Source organism: Vicugna pacos, chromosome 35 (genome assembly GCF_048564905.1).
Source record: "Vicugna pacos chromosome 35, VicPac4, whole genome shotgun sequence".
Classification (NCBI taxonomy): Eukaryota; Metazoa; Chordata; class Mammalia; order Artiodactyla; family Camelidae; genus Vicugna; species Vicugna pacos.
The window spans coordinates 13,663,515-13,684,384 of NC_133021.1; the positions used below are offsets into that span (position 1 = coordinate 13,663,515).

At 43.4% G+C, this 20,870-nt stretch overlaps 1 protein-coding gene across 7 annotated transcripts in view; it reads right to left on the bottom strand.

The window, feature by feature from the left end:
• The window catches only part of OPTN (optineurin), a 41,963-nt gene extending 22,807 nt beyond the window's left edge, over window positions 1-19,156 (bottom strand). For 3 of the 7 annotated variants that reach the window (XM_072955373.1, XM_072955375.1, XM_072955376.1), the window contains exons 1-6: window positions 18,946-19,139; window positions 12,636-12,812; window positions 11,776-11,978; window positions 6,140-6,322; window positions 3,827-3,900; window positions 1,885-2,019 (exon numbers count right to left, since the gene is read on the bottom strand). In XM_072955373.1, the coding sequence (XP_072811474.1) occupies window positions 1,885-2,019; window positions 3,827-3,900; window positions 6,140-6,322; window positions 11,776-11,978; window positions 12,636-12,801 (761 nt within the window). In that variant the 5' untranslated portion in view covers window positions 12,802-12,812; window positions 18,946-19,139. Of the gene's footprint in view, window positions 1-1,884; window positions 2,020-3,826; window positions 3,901-6,139; window positions 6,323-11,775; window positions 11,979-12,635; window positions 12,813-13,487; window positions 13,510-18,945 lie in introns of those variants that run through there. The other 4 variants (XM_072955372.1, XM_072955377.1, XM_072955374.1 and 1 more) reach the window with 4 other exon arrangements.
• Window positions 19,157-20,870: the final 1,714 nt, after the last annotated feature.

Sequence of the window (20,870 nt, forward strand, 5' to 3'; positions counted from 1 at the left end):
CCTTAAAACTCCTGCATAACCTCCCCCATGTTTTATATGGTTAGCACTTAGCACTACTAAAAAGTTCATTCACATGTAGAAATTCATTGACTTCACAGCTCTACAAGGAAGATAAACTTTACCCCGAAGCGTTTGTGTGTATACTACATTTCTGAGAGGCCAGTTTCCCCAAAACATGTATGCTGAAAACTAAAACACATCACTGAAAGAAATTAAAGATGACCTAAGTAAATGGGAAGACACCCACGTTCATGGATCAGAAGACTTACTATTCTTAAGATGGCAATGCTCCCCAAATCAATCTCCAGATTCAGCGCAATTCCTAACAAATTCCCCACTGATGTTTTTCCAAAAATTAACAAACTTATCCTAAGATTGATATAGAACAACAAGGGATCCAGAATAGCCAAAACAATCTTTTAAAAGAACACAATTGGAGGATTCAGGTTTCCCAATGCCAAAATTTACTATAAAACTAAATCAAGACAGTGCAGCATTGGCATAAGGAGAGACATATAAATCAACTGAACAACACTGAGCATTTAGGAACTAACCTTTACATTTATGGTCAACTGAGTTACACCATGGGTGCCAAGACAGTTTAGTGAGGGAAAGAATTATCTTTTCAACAAATCATGTTGGGACAACTAGATATCTACATACAAAAGAATGAAGATGGACCCTTACCTCACACTATGAACAAAAATGAACTCAAAATGGATCACAGAGTTAAATACATGTAAGAGCTAAAACTATAAAACTCTTAGGAGAAAACACAGGGGTGAATCTTTGTGACCGTGGGTTAGGTAATGGTTTCTTAGATACGACACCAAAAGCACAAGTGACAAAAAACCAAACAAACAGATAAACTGGACTAGATCAAAATAAAAAAATTTTGTGCTCCAAATGATACCAACAAGGAAGTGAAAAGATAATCCACACAATGGGAGAAAATATTTGCAAATCATATGCCTCACAAAGGACTTGTCTCCAGACTATTAATGAGCTCTTATAATTCACAGTAAGTAAAAGACAATCCAGTTTTTTTTTTAATGGGCAAAGAAGAAGATATACAAATGGCCAATATGAAAAGGTGCTCAACATTATTAGTCACTGAAGAGATAAAGTTGAAATCACAGTGAGATGCCACTTCACATCCACCAGGATGGCCATAATCAAAAAGATAAGACAAGTGTTGGTAAGGATGTGGAGAAAGTAGAACCCTCATACACCGCTGGTGGGAATGTAAAGTGGTGCAGCCACTGTGGAAAACAGTTGGTAATTACTCAAAATCTTAAAGAGAGTTACCATGTGACCTAGTAGTTCAACTCCTAGGTATACACCCAGCAAATTTGAAAAACATTTCCACACAAAAAATTGTGCATGAATGTTTAGGGCAGACATTATTCATAATAGGCAAAAAGTGGAACCAACCCAACTGTTCATCAAATGATAAACAGATCAACTAAGTGTTGTCTGGGCACACAATGGAGTATTATTTGGCAACAGAAAGGAATGAAGAGCTGATACCATGGATGAACTTTGAAAGCATGATGGTAAATAAAATGAGCCAATCACAAAGGACCACATACTGTATGAGTCCATTTATATGAAGTGTGCAGAAAAGGTAAGTCTATGAGACAGAAAGTAGATTGCTATGAAGAATGGGGAACGAGTGGTAATGGATATGGATTTCTTATGTGGGGGAAAAACATTCTAAAATTATAATGTGGAAAAGGCTACATAACTCTGAATATTCTTTAAAAAATTGGAATGTACACTTTAAATGGATGAATTGTATGGTATCTTAATACATCTCAATATCTCGATAAAACTGTTTAAATAAAAGCAGTGTATGTAAATTTCAGATTGCTTATTTCATACCTTTCTTTGGCTTCCTTGAGTGCAATTTCAAGTCTCTCCACCTTCTGGTTTCCTTCCCTTAGACCAAGCAGGAGCTGGCTCACAGTTAATTCCTCAAATTCCAAATAATTCCTGGTGCCTTCTGCAGATCTGCTCCTACATCAAGACAGCATGAAGGTTAAAAGGTTTCCATGAGAAAACAAAAATGTCAGAGTCTAAGAATATAATGAACCAATTTCAAGGAACTGCTTTCCTGAACAGTCTCCAGTTAATTCTCATTTACAGACCGAGCACAGATGGCCCGGTGATGTCCAGTGCCACACTCTTCCTTGCTTTCCAAGGAAGGAGTGGGGACTGACAGGCAGGCTCGCCTTACACTGCACGTGCTCACGTCTTCCAAATGGTCACTGTGCGCACAGCACCAGATCACAGGACCCACGGACACTGTGGAGCAGAGGGTAGCCCTGGTTTTTGGTGCTCAGCTTTCCTAGAGGACTCACCCCAAGAGGACCACAGTCACACAAAGGGCACACACACTTGTGCTGCCTGTGGTGACATTCACATCACCAGCCTTTCTCTAAGTTGACAGAAGCCACCACGGTCTCAGGTAAGGAGAAGAAAATCATCTTTGGTTTTGGTTTCAAATAATGAGAGCAGAGAAATGTAGGCACTGTTGGTACATCAAGTATTTTTCTTGATTTCAAAATCAGATTAAATCAAGAGGTGGCTCAATGACAAAGAAAACCACGACCACCACTGCAGTCACTCAACATTCTGGGCGACTATGCTGATGCTAATGGCAGCCACTCTTTCAGTAATCTACTCAAATTCACACATCTAACAGAGAGCCAGGATTAAATCAATCTCTGACTCCTTAAACTACTTTCCAACAGGGCAAAGCAGCTGTTACTAAAAAACAGCTGTGTGGTTTAAAAGAGGAAGTGGTCTCTACATGGCTATAAATGAAGAGGAAGTGGCTTGGAAATTTCAAATAGGGCTTTCTTCCTTCCCACCACTTCCAGGAAAGTGTTTTGATATATTACAAAAAGCAATGGTGGGGGGGGGGTGTTGAGGAATTTCTAACTGAAAAAGGAAATAACTTTCATTTCTGCCAACTGCCCTGATGGATGAAAGAATATTATCTAATCTTTATTTTCTCCCTTATACAAGGGCTTGGGAGCATAATTGAAAAAAACAAACAAACAAACTCATTTTTATGTTTTATAAGTACATTCATCAAGTTATAGAAAAAAATATTAAAAGCCAATGAGGGAAGAGATCCTTAGGGAAGTTTTCAGATGAGTATCTCTTTTAAGTAGATTTATACAGTAGTAATCTGCTCACAGAGGACGAGCATTCTGGGTCAGAGCTATTTGCAAGAGTCTCAGGTGCCCAGTCCCCTGCCCTCTCCAGGTACCCCCACCATGAAAGATGTCTGCTTCCAAATATCTACTTGGGACAAGTCTACTTGAGTGCCCAGCTCAGATATCTGGACACTTGCAAAAAACAGCCACTGACACCCAGAGCAACAACGGTCACTGTTACGGAAGATTACCCAGTATTAGTCACCTTGGCTTGTACTTGGAAATGAACAGGGAAGAGAAAATGGAAATCTAACCCTATCAGCTGGGCAGCCTGGTCAGACTGCACTGGTAAACAAATAGGACACATGGGTCTTTTAACTGAGAACAAGTTTGTTTCCACTTCCCATCTGATGGAGATGAACACCTCTAAATAGCGTGGTGAGGGGTTAGCCTACAAAGGCACCAAACATTGTCTTCATTCTCCACCAGTTTTGGCTGCAACATTAAATAGCATTCAAGCCGAACATTCTTGAAAGGTCCTGGTATAAGCTAGTAAGTGGCTTTTTCAGCCCACCACGTTTGGCCTCCCAGTGGCGAGCTGGGAGAATGACAAGACTGCCCAGCGTGTCTTCTGACGGCTCTAGTGCTTCTTCACATACGTGTCAGTGGAGTCAGTTCTTGTGGGCCTAGGAGTTGTCTTGATTTCTTTTGTTGCCACATCTGCTTCTCCCTCCTATAAAAGGAGACATGAAAGGGATTTAACACAGTATGTCTGCAAGATAAATTCTTTATCAAAAAGATGAAAGATCAAGAATTTTGATGACTCACAACCCAAGGAACCTATCAAACATTGAAACATGAGATGTTTAAATTTGGTCACTCAAATGGAATGGAAATTTCCCCTTCCCTCAACCTGCCCGCCCATCAGGATTATAAATATCCAGGAGAGACGAGAGGTTGGTCTCTCCTTCATCACAGTCACCCTGACCCATACACAGGAAAGCTTATCTCCTTCTCTCTCTCCTTGGCAGTTCCCTTCTCCAAGTTAAGGTCACACAGAGCTAGTGACAATTCCACACACCTTGCCCATACAGTCCTTTAAACTGCGAAGTGCTAGACTTGCTGAAGCAACACTGAAAAAAAGGGCTGTTTTCTGTGGGCAAGGCTCATAAAGCACAAAGGCGGCTCCTATTAGAAATTCGTAAGCATCTTGGGCCACTTAGGGAACAGTAAGACTCAAACCACTTAAACGATTTGAAAGACATTTTATATTCCAATGGGCTAGTGAAAAGATCTTCCAAAAACACACAAAGATGTTTCTAGATAATTTTGTGTGTGCACACTGTTCCTAAATCTTGGGGAGTGTTTTCCTATTCACAGAAGCAGGGCAAGAAAAACAAGCTGAGTCTAAAAATAAGTATCGCTCATCACTGAGGGAGAATGTTATGCTAACCACACACCCTAAAGAAAGAAGCCTCATTTGGAACTTCTGATAAGCTCCTTGGGCTTCCTGAATTTTATCAGTTATTTGCAGAAGATTAAAGCTCTCTGATCAATGTTGTGTTTTCATAATCTTTGGTCATTTGCAGAAGGAGTACTCTGACATGGTGTACTTTCCGATTACCATTTTACTTCTCTTGACTTCAGTCACTATTAACTTAAAATTTACAAATTGATGAGGGGCACGGGTGGTAAGGTCATTAAGAGCCATTTTCTAAATCTGTTTTCTTTAGTGCAGCGAATGAAGGAGGAAGTAAAGAAGGGCACACACTAATATTTCAGACACATCCGTAGTTCAGCTTTGTGCATGGCGCTCCTCACCCCAGCCCAGCCCCACTTATCTCCACGGTCCAGTTTTCTCTTTCAAAGACACAATCTCTCTTCCTGTAGCAGACGTGTACTCTGACAAAGCTGGAATGACTGTGTGTACTGGGGGGGATTTTATCCTCCTGTGCTCGTCTCCCTCACTCTGTATTCAATTTTTTTTTTAGTAGCAAAGAAGGAGAGCTCTCTCTGGGCTTCATCTGCCTGCTCTGCTCTTTAGCCGGACCACCCAGACACCAGACACCTGCCCCTGACAGCTGCTTCACATCAGGAACGGGCGGGCACGTGCCACCTCGCCCAGCTCACTTCATTTGGGGTCGCACGTAAATGCCAATTTAGTAGCACCAGCGTCTGACTCTGTTCTCGGAGGTTGCCCGGCAGCTGCTCTCAGACGGGAAGGAGAAGCCAGGGCATTTCTTTGGGCTACAACCAGCTCTGATCTTTTTCTCCACTTCTTACTTTTTAATACACCAAGGTTCCTCCTAAGACTTTATTTGAAAAGAGGATTCTATTATGAATGTGTTTTAAAGCCACTTGATTTTACTGTATCTGATCACAATTCTGCTTACCTAAGTGAAATGCTAAACACAGCTTTAAGACCTAGGCTGAAAAAGTTTATGCCTTTTTTCTTTTCTTTTCTTTTCTTTTTTCTTTTTAGGTCAGTCACATAAATTTGTCAGGACAAATTAGGGGGAAAAAGGATTATCTCTTTGGTCATAAAAGGTAATCAGTATTTTCCATTTCAGCTCTGATAACCACAAGCATTCTGTTATACATCTATGTTCCCTCTACTGAAATGTCCCCACTATTTGCTTCCTTGTGTCAAAAGGAAATAGCGATATTGAATTGTCCAGGTGAGGTTTGTAACTTGCTTAAAACAAAACCAAAACCACCAGGGGGAGGGGGTGGGAAGGGACAGACTGGGAGTTCGACAGGGAGGTATAGAATAGATAGACAAGTTTATACCGTACAGCACAGGGAAACAGAGTCAAGATCTTGTAGTAGCTCACGGTGAAAAAGAATATGCGAACGAGTATATGTATATTCACGTGTGACTGAAAACCTGTGCCGGGCACCAGAGACTGACACAACACGGTAAACTGAGTATAGTGCAATTAAAAGGAAAAAAGCAAAACCACCCCACTCACAGCCATTCCGATTTCAACAAAGGAGTCTTCAGAAGGGCCACCTGAGCTCAGCTTGAGCTGTAATTCAGACACGATGCCCAGCAGATCTGCCTTTTCAGCCTGAAGGCGTGTCACCTGGGCCTTCAGCTGCTCTGCTTCCTGTTCTGCCTCTGCTCTGGGGACCTTGGGGTCCCCAGAGAGGTCCTGGAAAGGATGAGGAGCAAAGTAATTAATGAGTCAAACTAAGGACTTGGCCATCAAGCTCGAGTGTCCCCACACCCACTGGCAAGATGGCTATGCTTTACAGTAGGGAATTCTAGCTTTTCCTTGGCAATCGATTTCGGCATATCATTTAAACTGGAAAATTTTACATGATTTTATTGTATGCAAATAACAGAAAATTAAAATAATCTCATGACAAGAAAGGCTTCCTCATCATGTTGGAATAATCTGATACGAAAATAACCAAACAGACTTTGGCAATGATCCACTTGTAAGTTGTAGTAAAAAATTTCAGAAAAGAAGGACAAACAGCTGCCACAACTCAACCTCTTGCCTTTTCCTTCTCCCTACAAATGCATACTCACTCCTAGCCTCCCCACACTTGGCATGTCTGCTTAGAAGCCAGAGCACCAAGGGCATGACTGTATAGTAACAGCAAAACACAACGAAATGTCTGAAATTCTCCCAGGCATAGTCTGGTTGCCATAATACTCCATGTTGGTGTTTTCAAACGGCCAGGAAATAAGTCTGGTGAGAAATAAGAAAACTGAAAATTCAGAGGCTGGTACTAAAAGTGGAAAAATTAAAGTTCGGCCTAAATAAATATTAATACTTCTCTATTTATATGCAATACATTGTGTATGTACAGTCAAATTATAACAATTCTACCTAATAAAACTGAAAACTGAAAGACAAACACGAAAACATTAATATTTCCCTAATGTCACGTTGTGTCCATCCTGTTGCAGTTACTACGTGGAACAAAGACATGTGAGAAAGCGCCTGTTTACATGTGGGGTTTTCGCTTGGCAGAAGGGAGAGTCTAGCTCTCACTGCTAATCAGTGCCTGTGTCGCCTTGTGAAGATTCACTTAATGTCTTGGCTTCAGTTATCTTGGGTCAGAAAGAAAGACATGACACCACATGATCTCTTCTGGTCTCTTCCAGCTGTGCCCTTCTCGGCCCCTCTGACTTCTCCCCTCACTGCTCTCATGGACAAGGTGCCACCAGAAATATGTACACTTGAGATATCAGGGGATTGCAACACACAGAAAATTCACATACCCATACCCTGTAGATTTCCTCATGAACAGTACACAGGCCCAAAGGCTCACAGTAGGATCAAAAAATTATCAGAAAGGCATGTGTATGGACCATGACCATAAGCCAGTTAGTGCAGGAAGTATGCAAAGGTGAGGGGTAGGTAGTAACTTGCAGCATGGACGTGCCCCTCACCCCAGTGGGATCGGACCCTGCCTTTATCTGGAGCATTCCCTTGCTAGGAAACTCCCACAGGCTTTAGAAAAGAAGCAACTCATTGTAAAACTGAAGAGTTAAGTGTGCAAGGAAAGGTGCAAAGCCTGTGTTGTCTCTCCTGGGAATGACTCAGAGCAAAGAAACATACATTTAAAGACTTAAAGGGAAAGGCACTGCCTAGCCTGGAACCAGAAAGCAGCAGGTAAGGGCAAGACTGTCAGATTTCTTGTTAGGAATCTTCATATCCACCCTCTCGACCTCCCTGAGGACGCTGTGCGGAACAGGTTTTTAAAAACCACCTTGGCACAAAGGAAGGAAATAGAGTTTTAAATAAGTGTCTGAGGATCAGGGATATAAGGCCATGACTCCAGAATCTCAGCTATCGTGTTAATTCTCTTTTTTACAATTGTGAGGGTCTCTTATCCTCCGTGGGAAATTGTGGATCTACTTATTTGGCTATAGAACACCTTGTGAGGTGTGACACTTTAAATTTCTCTCCATTGCTCTGTTAAGGCTCCGCCCACTGCCTTCCTGGACTAAACTCCCAGGGTTTATTCTCAAGTCCAACTCCATTACTTATTATGTCTTTCATCACTTTGTGCACTTAACATTGATTGGCTTTTGTGAAACAACAATTTCTCTGTCTTTGTGCCTGGCTGTCCTGGAAATGTGCTCAGGCTGACATGCCACTCTATAATCCAAAAATAAGTCTTTCTAACGACCTTCACCTAGCACTCTGTAGTTAAAAGTTAAAAAGCACTCTTCAGAGATCATGATGTACAGTGCAGTGAAATCAGGACAGAACATGCCTCGGCCTCACCCTGGGGATCAGAAGGCAGATCTCCTAAGGAGATTCCCTCTTCTCTTCCCTTGTGTGGCGCAGAACATGCATGAGGCCCTTGTGGCTTGGGGGAGTCCTTGCAGAAGTAGCAGCAAAGAGGCGCCGGCATGAGAGAGGAAAATCTGAGGCCTTGAGAGCCTTAGTAAATCAGGAAGATGAGGGCCTAAACTTTAAAAATCACCACAAGTTGTCCATGAAACAAAAATTAGAGAAGAGCCAGGGAGGCAAGCTGTGGGCCTGGGAGGCAGTTTGTGGGGAGAAAGCTGATGACCTGCGGGAGCCCAAGATTGGGTTAACAAATTGTAACAGACCCCAGCCGCTTGTATCCTTAAAGAAGAGCAAATGTGCTTAGTAACTGCCTTGCTTGCATAGTTGAGGTTTTGGATAGCACTCTGCTGTTGCAAAGCAATGACTCAAGCCCTCGGCTATAAATGCTGGGCGTGCCTGCTGTTAGATAGTCTTCTATCCCCAAAGCAAGGAACTGGCTGGTCTGGTGGTCTGCTTTAACGTATTTTATAAGGATGTATCTTGCTCCCTTCTTCCCACGACTTCCCTAAAGGTAAACTGTAGGCCCCCGACTGTGGGACCAAAGGAAGGACAGTGGGACCAAAGGAATGAGTCTTGGGCCGGAATGGCAAACAAGTTATAAAAAGCTTCAAACTCAGAGGTGAGAAGGCTGGTTAGCCAATTACAGGTAAGATCCCCTGAGGAGGGCAACCTAAGACAGGCACAGCCGCCTGAGTCCACGAAAAATGTTGTCAAGCAGCTGCTTCTCATACGTTCCGCCCTGAAAAGCTGTAAGGCTCGCTGGTGCCAACACGAACATGACTTACCAAAACATAAAGGGTCCTCTGACCTTGAGCCAGACTCTACAATCTCGATCCCACCCTGTCTTTCCCTAAATTCCTGCATTCCATCACACAACTGTTAGTGATTTCTTCTTTGATTGTACACAATAAATGTGGGAGCATTTGAGAGGTTCGTGGAGTTGGCTCCTGACTCCCTCTCGCTCTCCTGACTTTTTCCACAGAGTCTCGAGTAATTCATTCCGTCTCAGTGGGACTTCTGCCAGCCAGAACCCATGACTGGTGATGAACCCACAATGACCAAGGGTTTTTAAGAGTCCTGAGTGTCTCTTTGTCCCAAGGACTCATTTCTAAGTCCTGCTTGTAACTTGCTTCAGCTGAGAAACTGTCCAGAGCCCCAGCTTCTAATCTCAACTTCTTCCAATTCTGCGACCTTTTAAGAAGACCTCCAGGTAGACTATCTCAGACAGATGAAATGCTTCTGGAAGTTTGGCTTCAGTGTGGTAGGCCCCAGCAGGCTGAAGCCAACTGTGAGCCCACATCCCAAAAGCCAAGAGAGGAAAACAATTAAGACGTCTTCTTCCAGAGAGCAGAAAATTACTCATATACCCCAGATGGTCATTTCTTCAAGTATTCTACCGCAAGAATATTTAGACAATGAGAGGTTTCCCTCAAAGAAGTAGCTTAATGCTCTTTGAACTGTAAGACAAGTTGAAGCCTCAGACGTGACAAAACTTATCAACAGTGAAACATTTCCAATACAAACACAAATTTATTAAAGCAGAATGTTTTCACTGTCCCATGAGCAGGAGTTGGAGTAAGATGCTTGATATAAGCTATGATTTTTTTCTAAACAACTTTTAATTCCTTAGATTATTCTATTATCCCCTTTTCATAATTTTCTTTCCATTTTATTTTTTTGCTTGTATTCTTTACCCATTTAAGAAATTCGACATCGACAAAGCTCAAGGTAAAGTCTCAAGGAAAATCACTGAAGAGGAGAAGGATAAATTAGGAGTATGGGATTAACAGATACAAACCACCATACATAAAATAGAGAAGCACCAAGGATTTACTGTAGAGCACAGGGAACTATACTCAATATCCTATAATAACCAATAATGGAAAATAATCTGAAAAAAGTATATATATATATATCTGAATCACTTTGCTGTACACCTGAAACTAACAGAATATTGTAAGCCAAATAAAAAATAAAGAAAAATCACTGCTATCCAAGAATCAACTCAGTGCTCCATCCTCCCTAAAGCTGTTAAGTTCTAGGTTTGGAAGAAAATGAACCTCAGATGTTCATCTAAACAAATACCCAGTGAGCCTTAATCTATGAGCAGAGGCTTCAAATGTGCTCTGATTTGCTTTTTCAATAACATCATTGATACCCATTCTCAGGTGTGAGCACATTTCTCAGGTTCTCTGGGTCAGTGGAAATGTAGCAATCCTATAGCCTCATGTCACAACATGACAGTTGTCAAACCATTTTCAAAAAGTAAATGTAAAGCATAAAGTAAGGAATCTATTTTAGACTGAGAGAAAGGACAAAGTCGATACGAGAAAATTCTGAGTAACAGATTCTCTAAATGCAATTCTATATCAAAGACATAAACTAAAAACTAACACTTGGATGGTTTGAGGCAGAGGTCCTTCCATACTATCAATAATGAATCCAAAATATTGATTTAAACCATAACACTCTTTTGACTCTAGTCAACATGGTCAAAACTTTTCACATTTCTTTCCTCCACCAGAGCTTATATATCACCCTTAAAGTTGTAGCCAATCTCCCTCAATGTTCACAGCAGCACTATATACAATAGCCAAGACACTGAAGCAACTTAAATGTCCGTTGACAGATGACTGGATAAAGAAACTGTGGTACATTTATACAACGGAATACTACTCAGCCATAAAAAGAATAAAATAATGCCATTTGCAACAACATGGATGGACCCAGAGATCAACATTCTAAGTGAACTAAGCCGGAAAGAGAAAGAAAAATATCATATAACATCACTCATATGTGGAATCTTAAAAAAAAGAGAAAAAAAGGACACTATAAACTCATATATAAAACAGAAACAGACTCACAGACATAGTAAACAATCTTATGGTTACCAAGAAAAGGAGGTGGGAAGGGATAAATTTGGGAGTTTGAGAGTTGCAAATGTTAGCCACTATATATAAAAAAATATTTAAAAAAACAAGTTTCTTCTGTATAGCACAGGGAACTATATTCAATATCTTGTAATAACCTTTAATGAAAAAGAATATGAAAATGAATATATGTACATACATGCATAATTGGGACATTGTGCTATACACTAGAAATTGACACATTGTAACTGTACTTAAAAAAAATTGCAACCAATCTTCTCATCAAGAACTCTTCTTTGAAGATAATGCATAACATCCATCTAGTCTGAACTATGAACGGTTTTGATCTAGACGTCTAGACAAGTAAGATCCCACTACACATATTAACAGAATAAAATCACAACTGATCGGTCTGCTCACCTGAAAGGACCTTTCTGTTTTCTCTTTTAGCTTTCCAAGTTCTTGCTTCAGTTTTTCATTTTCACGACTCAGAGCTGTTAGGTGCTCTTTGGCTTCTTTGCTCTGGGTCTCAAAAAAGAGGCGTTTTTCCTTCTGCTTCTCTGTCCAGGCTGAAAGCTCCTCGAATCGCCCTTTCATAGCTTGATTATTTAGCTTCATGGCTTCTGCATGGGGTTCAGAGGGAGAGTGTCACACACCAGGGGACTGGACTTGGTGTCATGAACAGAACCTCCCTGGAGACCATCTCACCATGTAGCTCTGCATCTCACAACGCCAAGCTCGGCCTGGGCCCAAGGGTCAGCTGGAAAGACTGTGTAGCAAGATGAGTGGTTTCTGCTTCCAGACAGTACTAGCAGGTCTAATGTCATTTCTAGTCCTCAAAAGTCCAAGAAAATAAAATGGATTTTGCTGATTTATTGTAACCAAACGCCTATGAACAGCTAGATAGACTGAGGTCCATCACTCCTGGATTCCAACACTGGTCCTGCTGAAAGCCATGGCTGGAGATACTAGAATGCTTTCTCTTAAGGTGATATTTAGGACTGACTCTGTAAGAATAGCAGCCTTTTTTCCTTTTTCCTTTTAAATGGGCTAAATGTTATTATGTCATTTCCCTGAGATACATACACTACTTTAATTCCTACCTGTATCCAAAAGTAAACAGTGGGAATAGTTTTAGCATTACTAAAAGCAATTCTGTGCTCTTTCTCCCCGCAGGGAACCAGGTGCAGAGAAGGGAGCTCGCCTACAAGCCTATGACCAAGGGATGGCGTTCCGAAGGCCCAGGGGGAGCGGAGACACCTGGGACAGGTGTCGCTTACCTTTGAGCTGATGGTTCTCAATTAGAAGCTCTCTCATCTGCTGCAGCAGCTCATGCGGGGTGAACGTGTCCAGGTTTGGGTGAGCCAGATTGGGAGGTCCATTTCCTGTGGTCTCGTTGGGGCTGTCCCCCTTTTCGGTCAGCCAGCTGAGTGGTTGGTGGGACATGGCAGCAGTTTCTATGGAAAAGCCACAAAGTAGAAACATCCCCCTCTGCGAGGGGTCCCCACAAGTCCCACAAACCCACATGCGGGCACTGGTAAGTATCCTAGAAGGTGCCGACTTTCTCTCCAGTCATATCTCAAACAATCTTGATTCTTTCTTTTAAACAACAAAGGTCCATCCTAGCTTCAGTTTGTATGTCTGTGTATAAGGGCACAGAAAGGGGTATAAAGTGAGGATGTGGGAGATGGAGCAGGAAGAGCTGGGTATAATATGATGACCAGGAATCCTAATGTGAGGAGTTCAAGAGGGTTTCTATGATATATTTGTAGATATGGGCAAATTAAATCGATTTTCCCAAGAAAATCTTTGAGCTCAAATCTCCACATTTTGAGTGAATTGTATAGGATGTGGATCATATCTCAATAATTAACTATTTAAAAAACTCATTTTATTTCTTGTATTTTTGGCTAAAAGGAAATGTAGAATTGACATATTTTGGATGCTTACTGTGAGCTGATTCAGTGCACCAGAGGGTCAGTTTCTAATCCTCACTAAAACTCAACTAGACAGCTATTTGAGCGACAGAGCTGAGCTCACAGACGCTTTATAGGTCATCCAAGGTCACTTAGAAGCTCAATGGAGCATTCAGGATGGTTCCCAAACCCAGCCCTGTCATACGGTGAACGTACCACTGGATACTTAGGCTTCCATACACGACACTTCTGCAAAGCACACTGAAAAGACAGAACGTCTGGCTTAGTGGCTGCCTATTCTGAGAGCAGTTTAAGCATTCCACTTTATTGTGTAGAGCAGTCAATGTGTCCATAAATAAGATACACGGGTGTACCCCAACTGTCCTGCTCTCTGGCCTACCACCTGGGCAAACGTTGAAATCTAATGCTGTAGGCACACATTTTCTTTTTCACTTTTTCACGAAGATGATGATTATGCCTTTTCATGAGGAACTGCAAAGTCACTGCATCCATCACTGGAGGATGAGGAGAGCGCAGTGCTCTGATTCGTCGTATATCACAGTCTCACAACCCTGTGAGTGCTCCCTAGATGAACATGGGAGACTGGCCCATGTAACTCGCCCAGACTCCACATTTCACTCCATTCAGCCATCGCACACTATCAGAAATCTTAAAGAAATAACCAAGGCCGCCAGAAGGATGTTTTTTGTCCTATTTCTTCTCAGCAATAAGAGTCAATGAATTGCTTGCAAAGAATTTACTACTGACTTGAATTTTCACTTTGTCCAAAGAACCTTGTCCCTAGAAGTTCCCACATACACCAGTAGAACCTGCCACCACCACCAGGAGGGCAGAGGACAAATGGCTGTTTCTCTAAGAGACCACAAGGGAAGCATCCATTATGATTTTTAAGTCCCTGTGCCTGTTAGGGCAGAAGCTGGTGAAACCACCATATGTTAGTGCCCATATATTACAATACACCAGTCCCTGGGAGTGCAGAGCACTCCCCATTCCGACAGCATGCAATCCCTGGGCTCTCTGGAGGCCTCCTGGAACCCACAGCCTGGCGACCTGCTCTTGGTCTGAAGGTACTTGTCCTCCTGACAGCCCAACGCCCCCGCCCCTGGCACTGTGGCCTGTGTGACTTCTCTAGAGCAGCAGAGGTACAGGGTGAAGTGTGTCATCTCTTCACGTTAGGTAACCAGAATAGACTGCTTTTGTTTTCCCCTATAAAATAATTTGGATAAAATAATTTGAATAAAATCAGTTTCTGGCTTTCCGTTAAACTCATTTTTGCACAGTTATGATGTTGGAGCTAACATTTTATAAAAAAGGATTTTTACTAAATAACACAAAGATAAAATCCTTGTAATGTGTATCATTCAGTTGTCAACATTAAATTTCCTCAAGTATTCAATGATTAGACTATGCTTTGCAAAAGTAAATGGAAGCATTTAACAGGTTTGTTTTTTTTTTTTAACTATCTAAGCAGATATCTAGAGATGTGTTTGGTTTCATTTTATTATAGGCACACATTTCTCCTTAATGGCTTTTCCAAGAGAGAGGAAAGGGACATAAGAAGAGGAGGGGGAGAGAAGAGACGGGAGGGGAGGGGTGAGGAAAGGGGGAGGGGAGAGGTGAAGGGGAGGGGAGAGAAGAGAGATAGTCCCTTCAGGTATTTTTCCTCCTTGACTTTCCCTTATATCTCCACCCAGACTTGAGGCACAACCATAACAGTTAAAACTGGTTCTAGTTATCAACTTTTTCCAGTTGCCCAGATTTTATAAGGACATGAGAAAAAAAAAAAAAAAGCAGGGTTATCCTAAGGGAGATAGTAGAAAAATAAACTGGGTGCCACTAGCCAGATGTGTGACCTTGAGAACTCACCTGACCTCTGGTGATGATTTACTGACTTGCCTAGCAAATGGTGATCATTATGGTTGCTTTCAGCTCAGAAGCTCTGTGAAAAGTATTCTTAAGATTCTAGGAAGATCACAGTCCAGCCTCGACTGTTCACCACATCTGCCTCAGTGCCTTCATAGCCATGCTGCTCTCTTTCACTGATACCCATGCCCGTTCCAGTTAGAGTGGACTCTTTGTTATGCAGCATTTTCAGGAAAAATTATTTGGTAATTCAAATGTCATAGTAAATAAAAAGCATAAATGCCAAACATAAGCACATAAATACTTACAGCCAAACTTTTACAAAAAGCAATTTAATTGATTTTTGGTGACTCTGAGCGCATCTTATGATTTTAGAATATTTGAGGGGGGTGTCATCAGGAGCTATCACAGTTCAGTGCATATATGAGGTGTCTACTGGTAGAATGTCTGTTAGAGAAAAGCTGAGTTCTCTAAATTCTTAGCATTACCTTGAGCCATTTTCAATTGAGAAACACAGAGATCCATTATAAACCCTTGCACACATCTTCAAAGGTTACAGAAACTGGAACTAAGCCACTTACTCCGAGTTTCTATCTAATAACAGGATTTCTCATAAAAATCCAATCAATCTAGATCTGAAATACATCATTTCTAAGCAAAGATATTTTTGACCGACAGAAGGGTGAATTTATTTAGCACAGGATTTGTGAAGATTTCACCAATGAGGAAGAATGGGAACTATCCGAAAGGGTGGACTAGCAATAGCAAAATCTAGATTTTATCCTCGGATCTGCTATTTGAATTCCTGATTACAATTATCCTTCTTAATTGTAGAAGTCAAGTAATCATAGCAGTGATTTGACTTCATAGTCATGAGCTTCAGTCTCATTCCTGAGTTGGTCTTAAAAATGATCCAGCACATCTTCTTATTCAGTGCAAGAATGTCTAATTTCCATGGTAGATGGTCTTATAGACCAGGCTTGAATGACCTCAGTGACAGAGAAAATGAGCATATGACCTTAGCAGGCAACTGCCCGTTCTGTCACAGGACAGTTCTTACTGCCAGAAAGTCATTTTGTATCAAACAGAAATCTGCCTGAAAGTGACTTCCACCCACTGGAAATTGGACCAACAGGAGTAACATGGAACAAAGCCAGGCTCTTACCCTAGGGTGGCTGAGTCGCCAAATTTGCTGATTAAGTATTCGTAGGTTCAACCCTCCATGGATAATTAGTTTTAAACAGTGAAGACCTGATCAGACACAATAGTTGGCTATTGGCAAATTCTAGTTTGGGTTTTCAAGGGCACTGAGGAAGATTCCAAGATTGCATCAGCTAAGCTCATCATCACCCTGGAAATAGAAGTGAAAGTGCATATCCTGTTAAAGAGGCAAAAGAAACCCTGCCTTTTAATGCCAGAAATGGTAGTTGGACTTTGTAACTGCTAATATCCAGAAAATAGAAACAGATTTAACTCTTATCACCCAAGGCAGGCACCTGGGAATTATGCTTGATTCTTCCTGTTTCCTCTTTCCCCCAAGTCTAACGGGTCCCATTACTTCCCCCTCCTCTCAATCCCCACCGGTTCAGGTGGGCCCCTTCTGGTCTTGTCTGGACTACAGCAGTGTTGTTCTCCACAGAGTACAGGATTTTTGCCTGTATTGTCCAGCGCTGGGTCCCTAGCACCTAGAACATTACCTGACATACATGTGAGTTCAACAAATACTGAAGAATTTTCATAGTTTCCCCCATGGTCTGACTCCTCTCTTTCCATTGCAGCCCCATGACCTACATGGTTTCTTTCCTAGTACCAGGGCATCCGCTTGCTTAAAGTCGTTCCTATACAGACAGAGTTCCAGCTCCCGAGCAAGACAAACACGGCCTTTCAGAGTCCGGCCCCCATTTAGCTACTCGTACCATCTCCTGTCACCATGCCACTCAGCCCTGAGGCACATTAAATAGCTCACAGTTCCCTGCCTTCCTTTGCTTTTCGACCCTCCCTGAGATGCTATGACCCACTTGTTCCCTGGCAAACACCTACTGGGCAGTTTAATGTCCAGCTCAAATAGATGTCCCGTGTAAAGTGACCTGTTCTTTCCTCTGAGCACTCAGTGGCACTTTGTGTTTCACCTCCTTAGTCCTGTTCTGCAAAGTACCGTAATCATCCCAGGCCAGTCTATCCTCCCATCAAACCTAAGTGAGGGTCTCTATTCTATTTCTTCCTAGAGACTGGCACACCGAGAACAGGGCTCAGTAAATGTCTGTTGAAATGAAATGAAAATATAGTGTAACAAGGTATTTTAAAGTCTTACATTTGTAAAACACTTTCTGCTTTGTAGATGACAAACCTGACATGCTAGTATATGTTTTCCTATAGTTCTGTGGGACTCACTTCCAGATTCTTGAACTCAACTTTTAAGACTTATTTTGAAAATTAGTACTATTTTAAAAATATCTCTACAAAGACATCTGGATATCATTTCATAACATATATTCCATTACTCAATCCACATACACATATCAAAGTGAAAACAATGAGAATTTTTAATATAATCTTTTTTTCTTTCTGAATGAAATACATTTTATTTTCAATACACAGAGATGTGCCTCTACCTAAGGGTGTGGATTCCACAGGAAGGTAATACAGTGACTAATTTCTTTCAGGAGTAAAGTTTTGTTTTGTTTTGTTTTGTTTTGTTTTGGAAAGTTTAGTTGGATTCCATAGTATAATATGCAGCTAGAGGTCAGTTACTCGGAAAAACCCAACAAACCCCACTTTCCTAATGTTGTACACAATACATAAATAGAAAAACTGACCCATCACCTGGGAAGACTCTCTAATCACTGTCCTCTTGCTCCCGGCTACACTGAAACTCCTCTTGCCCAGTCCATTACACGGCAGTCCCTGGACTGGCCGCGGCGACTGAACCTCTCCAGCCTACTACAGACTGGGCATGTCCCAGGATGGGGGGGTGGGGGCTGGCCAGGGCCTCCAGCTCTTCTCTTCCTCACACAAAGAGAAAGGGGCAGTGATTCTTCTTGCTTAACCACATCCAAGGCCTTTTATGTTCTAAGTCTCATTTTCCATCTCCTCCTTAAACAGTTCTGTGGCATGTATTTCCATACAGTTTTCCGGGTGGACGAACCTAGGTTTCACTTTCTCTTACGATGTTTACTGCCTCCAGCTTAACACATTACCGACAACACAAACAATTCCTTCGAGGTTCTCAGCCTCATCAAATATTCATACTCTCTATGTATGTATCTAAATATACACACAAACACATACATACACACATGCTCTCCTAGACACAACGGTTTATGAACATTCCTTTCGGCTGTTTGGTAATCCCACCACCTCAGAGCAGTAACCAGTTCTTTAGTGTCCCGGGCAGTTTCATAAAGCTAGAGTAGTTTTTACGCCTTTCAAAAGTGTGCCCTTAACCACTTCCCGTTTGGTGAGGAACTGGATGTATAATCATTCCCGACCTGCGGGAGGTTGGCACCCTGACCTACAAGAGGAAGTCACCTGCCGCCAGCCAGGCGGGTAAAAAAGGGGGAAGGGCGCTTTGCGATGGACGCCCGCGCTGCCCTCTCGCACCGGGTCAGGATCCGTCGGGTCCTGGAAACCCTCCCAGCGCCGCCATCCCCCAGACTCTCCCACCCCCACTTGCCACCCACACCTCTACTGGCTCCGGGTCGCAGGGAAGCGAGCTGCGGGTATAGCTTCCAGGGCGGACAGGGAGTCACCCGCCTCGCCGAGCCCCTTCCCGCCCCCTGCCCCCGCTCACCCGGCGCCCAGGCTTCGGCCTCCTTCGGGGTCACTGCTTCCTCGGCATCGTGCCCGCTGGGAGAAGGCTCCGGATCCGGATGCAGACGCCTTTCAGGGGACCGGCGGGGGGTGGGGGCGGCGGCGGTTGCAGCTCGGGAGCCTTGGGCCTACGCGCTGCCACGCGACCCCGCCCAGCGCTGCACAGCTGACTGTCCTCCCCACCTCCACTGGGGAATTTCCCGCGCCCCGCCCTCCGAGGCCCCGTCCCCTCAGGCCCCGCCCCTCAGCTCTCTTGCCCCGCCCACAGCCTCCCAAGCCAGCTGCTCAGGCAGCTTCAAGGCCGGCAGGTGGGTTAATGCGGGTTGCACAAAGGGATCAGTGTGACAACCGTGACGTACGGCGTTAATTAAAATAAATTATTAATTAAATGAAGTGTGAGGACTCGGTCTTTCCCGCTGCGGGGTCCGCAAGGAGTCCAAAGCTATAGGGGTCGCTGCGCCCCATGGAAAGAGGGGAGTTGTTCAAGGCATCTTTGAAGCCAGCCCTCTCTCTCTGTTAAAGACCTTACAGCTAGAAACCTGAGCATGCGCGCCTTTGCACCCGATTTTGCCCTTAAAATAGACCTTTAATTAAAAACACAAAGCCTGCAGGATGCTTTTGGGCCTCTCGTTCCTGGGGAACAGACCAACCGTTGACATGCGGATGCTTCAGGTGCTGTGGACAGGTGGAATTACTGGATTGAACTGGTTGTATATGGAAAGCAGAAGTACTGATCTACTGTACCGGAGAAGGGCAGATGCTGCAGGACTAGTGAAAAGGGAGGAAACAAGATGAGAAGGGAGGGAGAGCCGCCCTAGCTTGCATCGAAAGCACCGCGAGAAGGGATAAGCAAGGACGTGGGCACAGGCGGCACAAGGCATCTGACCGCGAGGTCAAAGTCTTGCCAAGCAAGTGCCCCCGATTCTCTGGGCAACAGGCCCTTTCTGCAAAACAAGAAAACAGAATTTAGGGCGGGGTCCCAGGAAGCTATGAAGAGAGAGAGGGTCTGAGAGAAGGTTTGTGCTGAAAAACAAGAAGGACGTCACATGGGGGAAGAACTTGGTTTATGAATGAAGGGGCTGATACTGCCCAAATCAGCGGGATACGAAGCACGTTGTTGCGCGCTCCAGCTGATCACTGGTTAGGCATAAACGGGGAAAAGATAAAGAAATCCTAAACCGCACAGGAAAAGGCTGATGTGCCCTCTCCTGGTATCCTGAAGGGTTCAATTTCTCCATTTAGACCGCCCGTTCCAGCCGCCTTCCCTGCCCAACCCTTAGCACCACCCTAAGGTTAACCCCCCAGAGCAGGGCAGGGAGGGCTAGCAAATCAGCACCTGCCTCAGACCCAGTTCCCCAGAGGCCCTCCCTGACGGAGCCTGTTAGAAGTGTCTGGGGTGAGCCAACTCCAAATGGCTTCTGCTGTTTTAAACCATATGAGAGAGAGAGAGAAAATGAATACAAGAGAAGCTCTTAGCAGGGAGGGGATAGGATTGGAGGAGTCATACACAAGGCTGCCCCGCCCCACGGGGTGGGGAGGTGGGAGGTGCGTTTCTGGTAGAGGACCTGGTGGAGGTAGTCTTCTCCGGACCCACCTGCTCCTGAAGCGTTGGCTACTCCCGCCACCGCTTAGTTACCTGACCTTGGACAAGTTACCTAATCTTGCTGTGCCGCATTCCCTTTATCTGTCAAACGGAGTCTCTAATACAGGTCCCAAATCCACAGACTCTGAGACTCCAAAGACTTTCTTAGTTCCACTGGAGGCAAAACCTGACCCAAACAGATGTAAAGTTATTTACAGTCTTTGTTTACACCACTGGATGTGATTATTTGTTTCTTTGAAGGTGATGCAGGAAAAATGAAAGTGGGGCTAGGGGAGGGCCATGTCCCAGGTCTCAGCTGAGTC